Source organism: Oncorhynchus clarkii, chromosome 30 (genome assembly GCF_045791955.1).
Source record: "Oncorhynchus clarkii lewisi isolate Uvic-CL-2024 chromosome 30, UVic_Ocla_1.0, whole genome shotgun sequence".
Classification (NCBI taxonomy): Eukaryota; Metazoa; Chordata; class Actinopteri; order Salmoniformes; family Salmonidae; genus Oncorhynchus; species Oncorhynchus clarkii.
The window spans coordinates 16,283,341-16,292,202 of NC_092176.1; the positions used below are offsets into that span (position 1 = coordinate 16,283,341).

At 40.4% G+C, this 8,862-nt stretch overlaps 1 protein-coding gene across 1 annotated transcript; it reads right to left on the reverse strand.

Annotated features, from left to right (window-relative positions):
- Nucleotides 1-3,265: 3,265 nt before the first annotated feature.
- On the reverse strand, nucleotides 3,266-6,719 carry LOC139389944 (apical junction component 1 homolog). Its single transcript, XM_071136981.1, has one exon. It carries the CDS (start codon nucleotides 6,717-6,719, stop codon nucleotides 3,462-3,464), a length of 3,258 nt encoding a protein of 1,085 aa, XP_070993082.1. The 3' UTR covers nucleotides 3,266-3,461.
- Nucleotides 6,720-8,862: the final 2,143 nt, after the last annotated feature.

Here is an 8,862-nt window from a genome sequence, read left to right on the forward strand (position 1 = left end):
CACGAGTAGGCGCGCTCCACCCGCATGCGCGCTGGGCCACTGAGATTTTAGTAAATATCTCAACCTGGGATAGTTTGGTGAGTTTTCTGTTTTTACATTTAATAAGAGCTAAGTAAGAGCTTGTTTATGAATGTCGTCTGTAGTGGACTTCAGGATGCTAAACTAGGTTTTCTTACTTACTGTACACATTTACGGAAATGTTAAAAAAATATCACATTTACTAATAATCGATTCCTCTACATACACATACAGTTAAAAATGTACACCAATAAAAACAAAAACACTTATGTAAAACATATACACAGTACCAGTCAAAACTTTGGACACACCTACCTACCTACCAACCTACCTCATTCCATGTGTTTTATTTATTTTTTACTATTTTCTACATTGTATAATAATGGTGAAGACATTACAGCTATGAAATAACACATATGGAATCATGTAGTAACCAAAAAAGTGTTAAACAAATCAAAATATATTTCATATTTGAGATTCTTCAAAGTGGCCACCCTTTGTCTTGATGACAGCTTTTCACACTCTTGGCATTCTTTCAACCAGCTTCACCTGGAATGCTTTTCCAACAGTCTTGAAGGAATTCCCACATGTGCTGAGCACTTGTTGGCTGATTTCCCTTCACTCTGCGGTCCAACTCATCCCAAACCATCTCAATTGGGTTGAGGTCTGATGATTGTGGAGACCAGGTCATAAATTGCCAACAGACACTATCCCATCACTATAGCGCACCACCCTGCAATATATATATATTTTTGCTGGGTCAGGAGGATATATGAACTGTGCATATGATGCTCTTGGAATCTCAAGGCTGTGAGTCCCTGGCCTTTTCTTGCTGGGGATGCAAAATCTTGAAAATCTTTGTCCATGACAAGCCCACCTTTCTTTCTTTTTTTACTGTAAATGTGTAGGAGGCGTCCCTACTGTTCAAACTAGGCGTACTACCTGAACAAAGAAAACATACTATTTTTACAAATGCAGGTCAGATTTGTATGCTATAAACTACAAACTAGGTTTTCGAATAATATGAAATACAGTAATTTGACTTTCCTGATTTGCCACTTTAGCAATGTCTACATTTCATCAATAGGTGGCGATCAAGTTCCATGAATTTATACACTCTTCAAAATGACTTGTCTCCAGGTTTTTCTCGCCATCCATCTCCATTTGTAAAGAAAAACATAGATGAAAACTGTCTTACATAAGAATGTTGAGATGTCTGTTTTAAGACCAGCAGAAGTAGTGCTGGTTTCTCACATTTAACTGCATATTGCAGGGTGGTGTGCTATCGTGATGGGATAGTGTCTGTTGGCAATTTACGAAGCACTATCAAAATGGCAATAGAATATTGATTAACCATTTAAATGACTATCTGTATTATCTTTGTCTGTATAATGGGCTGTAGTCCTTCCGGATATCTAGTTTCCAGTGCAGAGGATGTGCCATGGCTAATTTGATTTACAGTTTGTCTATGCATTAGTTAGAAAAGGATGTGCCAGTTGCTCATCAATCTTGAAGTCATCTGAATGTCCTTCAGGGCTATCTGATAGAAGTGTGAATAACTACAGGCTTCCCATCTACTTGTGCATAAATTGGTCAAAATGGAACAACACATGGAGACCATCAACAAAAGACACTGACGTAGCTTGTAAGACCAACAAAAAGGGGAAAGACTAAATACTTGGTCAATTGATCACATTGTATGATCATTGTTTTAGTGTTCTGTATGGTTTACTTAAGAGATGTGAGATGGCTGAATACAGGGCTCTGCATGGTTTACTATAGAATACAAGTGCAAAGAGAAGGGTCTGTCTTCATTTTGTGTTTATTATACATGGGTTATAAACATCACAAAATAGAAAATTGGGTAACATCTAGCAGGGGGAAATATGATGTAAAAGATCAACCTTAGATTTTCAGGCTCTATCAGTGGACATTTAACATGCTCGTTTCAGTGCTGTGTAGCTAGATGCATTAGGAGACATTCTGTATCATTTATGTTCAAGTGCAATAGAAGCTTTTAGCAGCTCAACGCTCCAGCTTGTCATTACCAATATGTTACTGTTCAAATATGAAGGTTGCTCTTTCTGTTCCTTCTCTTTATTGCATTTTTGTGTTCGTTTAAAGTTATGAAATACATTAGGCGGTATAGGATATTAATGTATATGCTTCAACAAATGTGTTAATTATACAATAAATATGTATCTCAAAAGAAAGGTGTATTTTCTCAACCAAAAATAAATAGTACTAGCATTTTATTCTTTAAACATAATATTATAATTCAAATAATTAAATGTCAGTTTATTATAACCATTGTCAGTTTTTCATAAGCATAATCAATATTTAAAATACCTGAATAGAAATAACATGCTTTAAGCAAAGTAAATATTCATTTGCAATGTCAAGCAAATGCACCACATTCATTTACAGTCAAGAGTCAAGCCTTACAAAACAAATCCACACATTGCTTTCTGTCAAATGCATTTTCTACTGAAGGCCACAATCTAACAAGTTATCAAGCGTGTTACAGTGAATTGAACAATGTAGAATCAATAGAATGTTAATAAAGTGATGAAAGAGGATGCAATTAATGCCTAAAACAAAACTCAAGGGGGGAGGGGATTCAGAGCATAGGTGTAGACACCTGATATTTCTATCCATAAGTAGACATAATGAAAGCATTATTATCAGCAGTGATATTAATCATCTTAACTAAGATGTATACCCAGACTCTGGCACAGCACAGCAATTTCAAGACAGACTTTGATATTCAAATATTTTCAGGATATAATGAAGCATGTGCAGAAATACAACTTTCAGTATTTTTATTTTTTTGTATATATATTACAGCTGCTGAGAACAGCCTCAACACGTAGAACACTAGTGGAGCTCTACATTTGGAGCAAAATGATGCTATGTAGGTTTAATCTAGATTGCTTTAGAAATGTTCTGAATAGCAGTGCCTCTCTCAGTTATATTCAGCCAGGCAGTGGTATTTTTCTAGATAATTGTGAATTATTTGTGCCTGACAACCCAACCCAATTCATGTGGTATCAACACAGACAGTACCTTGTCTAAACAGGGATTAAAAACAAAATAATGACTTGTAAATACAGTATGACCATTTTACATGCAGATCAAGCTATTTTCAGTGTAACAGGATAAAAACAACACTACTGCAACAAAAACCAACAATGATAAAGTGTTACATTACAGTTTTTTTGTTTGTGTGTGTGTAACATCAGTCAACACTTTCCTGCACATTGTTTTAATCATTCTTAGTGATTGCAAACATTAATGCAAACATTAATAACAGTAGTCTTATTAACAATCTTCCTTTCTGATGTAAAATACATATGTATCTACAAACATTCATCATAAATATCTGTTAAATTACATGTGTCTACATGTACATATAGGTGACATCAGAGGTGCACAGGTCAGTACTATATAATATCATCCAGGAGATGGGGGGTGCCCACCCAGTCTAGCGTTCTGGGCTCAGAAGCAGCCATGATCATACACATGAACTGCTTCCCTGTTCTCTTATCTATGGGGTAAATGGTAGTGGGTGTGAATCTCTTGTTGCTCTCCACAAACTCACAGAGTTGATTGTATATTTTGGGATACTCATGACGCAGGAAGACTCCCCTGGTCCTGAGCGCACGTTGGATATTGATAAAGCAGATCTCTCTGGCTTTCATACCCTCCTTTCCGTCTTTGTCAATATCAGGTGTGCCTGGAGGCGGGGTCAGAATGAGTGTCTCCATGTCACTCTCCTTCTTGAAGACATTTTTATCTGGGCTGGAGGAGGCCAACGAAATCTTTGCATATTTTCGGACTGTTGGTGTTTGGACTCTTGGTGAGGGTCTGTTAGGCACTAGTTCACCAACAGCTATGGATACATTCAAGAGGAAACATTCATTGGGGTCATACTCATTGCCAGCCTGCTGCAGGTCCTTGCAGTAATCCCCCAGGTTGTCTTTGAAGCTGTCCAGCTCTCTGAGAGACAGATATGTGGGGGACATGACGAGGCTCTCAAGCCCAACCTTCAGGAAGTTGTCAGCAGTCCCTGGGTTAGCAAAGCCCAGGAAAAGAATGCCTCTCCCTCTGGAAAGGTAGCCAGCTTTGGAAATGCGAGAGAAGACTTTATGGATCTCAGAGTTCTCTCTGCAGTACTTCAGCATGTGTCTGCACACACTGCTGATACGTCCATACAGACAGTTCTCTTTATGGCTGTCCCAGTCATCCCGACGGCAGTTCCGGGAGCAGTAGAAGGTGTAGCAACTATGACAGGATTTGAAGTAAAGACAGGCATTGAACAGGGTCTCTGTCCGCTTGCACTTCCTGTTGGCACACATCATGGTGTCATTGTCGTCTGTGCTATGGTCTGGGGAGATCTCCTCTGGACTCCTCTGTAAGCTCTGTAAGCCATCACACCCACTGTCTGGGTCTTTGATAGTGTCAGGGCTGGTTTTAGTGGAGGAGGGTGGTGTGTTGAGAGGTCCTATACTCTCTAGGCCTCCTAGACTCTCTAGGCCCGAATATTTTATCTTTCCTTTTTCATCATCCTCACTAATCAACTGTTTTATTTGGTTCAATAGATCCTGACTAGGCTTCCTGTTGGTCGGTGGTTTGTAATCAATGACAAGATCAGCTAGCAGCTCGTCCAGTTGCTCTAGGCTCTGCTGCAGGGAATAATTGTTGTGTTTTCTGTCTTTGGCCAGTTCTGCTGACTCAGATGGCTGCTCTTGATGATGAAGAACATTTTGAGTCGGTGCCTTTTCACAATCCAGTGTATCCCAGCTGGCTGAACGCACATCTCGCTGTTTGTGGTTGCGTGCACGTATGTCATTGTCGGTTATCGTGATCTCAGGAGTTGCAAACCATAGCCCAGCCTTAGTGTTCCTTCCAGGATTGTTTGGTCCTTTCTCTAAGGAGTTTTCAGAGATGGACCGGGCAGCATAGCGCCTTGGTGAACTAGATAGATTGAGTATAACTGGCTGTGATGTATCACTAGGAAACAGAGGATGTCTCCCCTGGTAAAACAGATTCTCATAGCTGCGTCCACGGGGTACTGCTTGCTCCCTGTCATGACGAGGATAAAGAATATTGTCCCAGGATTTGGAATGGTTTCTGACTTCTGCTACCAGTCTGTTTGGCTCCACATAACTGTTTGCAAACCAGGGGGACATTACTGGCTCTTGTCTTACTCTCTGTGGTGTCAGCTGAGAGGACTGGTTCGAGTATCCAGATATACTTGAACGATACCAGTCATCTGCATAAGCCTGGGACATTTGTGGTTGTTGACGGCCCTCCGTGTGATACGCCTTGTATGGAATATACTGTCCTGCTGGGGGGTTGTACGGCTTGCTGTAGAACACCTTGGAGCCATTTGACTGACAAGGATATGCTCTGGGATCTTCCCCATAGTATGCTCTTGCCTGTGGTGTTTGAGCAAAGTATGGCCCTGCTTCGCTTGTGGAGTAAGGTCTGGTATAGACAGCCTGCCCAGGGTCTCTGCTGGACATGTGTTGCTCTGTGTAATATGGTCGGCCTGGGAGAGTGTGAACCCAGCGAGTCCTTGGATCATGCACATACTGACTATTAAGAGTACTGCCTTGGCTGGTGAGGCTGGAATTATCATCCTGATAGTACGCTCTAGCAGACGGATGGACAGGATATCTAGTCGGATCCTCAGTGTAGAAGAATTTAGTTGGTATATTGGGGTTTGAGAGAGTCCTCTGCTCCCTTGACAAGTATTCCCTTGGCATTATAGGGGAGGGCACCCTTCGCATGTCTACTGGCTGAATGTAGCTGGGGGTCATGCAGGTAGTGTACTGATATGCTTGTCTATAATCACCACTGTAACATTCGCTTGGCGTGGGTGTCCGTACCTGCCGTGGCACAGACAGACCTCTACTCTGACTGGAGTAGGAATATCTCTGCCAGGGATGTTCAGTTCTCATGTTCTGAGACCTCCGGGCTGTGTGCTGCAGGACTGCCGCATCTGGCTTGATATCAACACGACACCTGACATGAGGAGTGATGGCAGGCTGATCCTGTTTGCTCACCTCGGAGAAACAGTCCGAGACATAGAGGGGAGAGCGTGGTTGCAGTTTTATAGGGTGTACCTCGTTCAAAAAAGCCCGGTTAGAGGAGTAAGAGTCCCGGTGTGGTTCAGATGTCCTTATAGGGTCTGGTACAGCCTGTGAGACATCTCGTCCCCTCTTGTTTGCTGGTGGGGTGACTGAAATGGGCACCGGGGTAAAGGTAGTCTTGACTCTGGGGGCACTTTTAGATCTAGACCTCTTCTTTGAATCTGACCTCGCAGCCTGACTGGTACTGGTTTTGTCTAAGTTAGCATGCTGTGGTGGTGGTAGTCTAGTGTTAAACAGATCAGGGGAGGAGAAACGGAGGTGTCCTGGATGATCCAGGCCATTCCAGGTCACCTCTTTATGCACCCCCTGATGCTCAGTCCTCTTGTAAGGGTATTCCATTGAGGCGGAAAAGGACTGTGGGTCGTCCAATGACTCGAGGAAGTCAAAGCTACGGCAGTGTCTTTTGTTGATGGTCTCCGTATGTCGCTCCAGTTTGTCAATCATTTGCGAGTCACATTGTTGAGAGTTCCCAGTGATGGGGTTTAACTTGATGTCCCGATACAGAGTGGATACCAGTATATCAGGGGGATCTGTGCGTGTCATCTTAGAGGGACTCCTCCGATCTCCCCCTTCTAATTGATTCAAGATCAATATGACCTGAGAAAAGAAAGATAGAGAAGCATTTTAGATCCATAGTAAAACATACACACATACACATTTTCTTTTCAATGTAACAGTGATTCTACACAGACATTAAGGTGTTGTGATGACGGAGATTACCAACATAAATAATATAATGATAATAACAGTCAGTAGGTTTATCTTCCATACTGTAGACCTATGGCCTATCTCCTTCCGGATCCAATAAAAAGAAGGAAAAGTTCACATCTACTAAAGCCTCTGTCATCTGTGGATTTTCACACAGCTTGAGAAAAAAAACTGAAGGATTTAATTGTATCATGCATGCTGTGATGTCCTTTTCTGCAGTGTGCTCTGTATCAAGGTCTGGATTTAAATAACTCAAATCCCTGCCAAAGGTTGTTGTAATTTTAGGAGAGTGGGACATTTAGATTTTACTGCCCATCATATTGCCAAGACGCTTTACACTATCTACAGTACATCGAAGATGAATGTCTTGCACGAGACACAACACTAATATACACAAGGCCCATAAATATACATTTTAAAGAGAGATATAATGGACATTGTGGACGTTCCCCTCAAGAAAGTATTGCCTATCTAACAGAGAGATAGTTACCTAATCAGCATTGTATTTTAATCTCAAATCAGACTCTCTTAGTTGGATCTTGCATGCAAAGTTTGGTAATGAAAAGAGTGCAAAACTGCGCTACACTGTAACTGTAATCATTCACTCTAGAGAAAAGGAGTCACTAAACCACACTGAATAATTCAATGGTTTGTTTCAAACACTTTGGGAATGATTGTGTAAGGATCCAAAAGCAAACACACAAATAGTATAATAGTGAAGGGCAACTCCTCAGTAAATAAATCCCTTTCCATTGATTGTAGATGACAGTCAATCCATAAAAAAGGCTATGTAAGATGCAAATGGTTTGATTTGTAGAATGATCACTGACTCTTTCTTTCACACAATATATTGATTTTGAAAGATAACTTAATTCATTGAAACAGAATAGATACAGTGGCACAGTGGCTTGCAGTACACACAGAGCATTTCACTAGTACATAGCTTGCTATTCATATCATAAACAACAGTACTTCATAATAAACAAAGGGGTATAGTTCACCACTGTTTACATGGAGAAATAGTGTCTGTTTAAAACCAAGAATAAGCGAGTATGTAAGCATTGATGTTTCAAACTGTGCAAACATTTACTAGCATTCATTTTTATATTTTTGCACATAGAACTTGCTTCTAATGCTTTTCCGTTGGACTTTTAAAGCATATTTTCATGACAGAGACATATAGAGAGGCTCCCTTGTTGGCTCTCGCCCATGAGCTAACCCTGAGATACCATCTGTTCATCCTGAGTTGATAGGACTGACCAACCATCTCCCCCGTCATGTCTCCACAACACACCTAAATATCATATTTTGAAACAACCATCCCAACCTTACCAGACCTACGGACACTATTAAATAATGTACCATGGTTACAGTCACTGATTCATCTTCTAATTAAGATTTTCAAACCAGATTTCAACATTCAGCAAATATGTTTGTTTTTTAAATCGTAAAACTTAGTGTAATACAATTGCTAACAACTTGCTATCAAAATGCATATGCACTGGTGTGTTTGTTTAAATGAACAAAATATAATTATTGGATTATTATAATGCTATTACTATTTTAAAAGGTTATTTCTGAAACAATACCTCATAAATATTGTGGCAGACTGTAAGATGAAGTGTAACCACATCTTTTTTGACAAAAGAAATGTTCGTAATTATTTATTTTTTATAAATATCCAGATGTCTTATTGATGGCCACCGCTCAAATTTCACTGAAGCATGAATATTCTCTAATCAATTTTACATCGGTGTGAGCCAATGCTACCCAAAATAGAATTAAAGTGGATAGAATTAATGATTAATATACAGTATTACTCAGAAAGTAGGTAAATGGGCTTGTTTGTTGCTTGTGTGTGTGTGTGTGTGTGTGTGTGTGTGTGTGTGTGTGTGTGTGTGTGTGTGTGTGTGTGTGCGTGTGCGTGCGCGTGTGTACTATCATACCCTTGTTCCAACATTATGCCAGCTATTATGCC

Bases quoted from the DNA above. Each gene is read 5' to 3' on its own strand.
- LOC139389944 (XM_071136981.1), bottom strand. From the start codon at position 6,719: ATGACACGCACAGATCCCCCTGATATACTGGTATCCACTCTGTATCGG.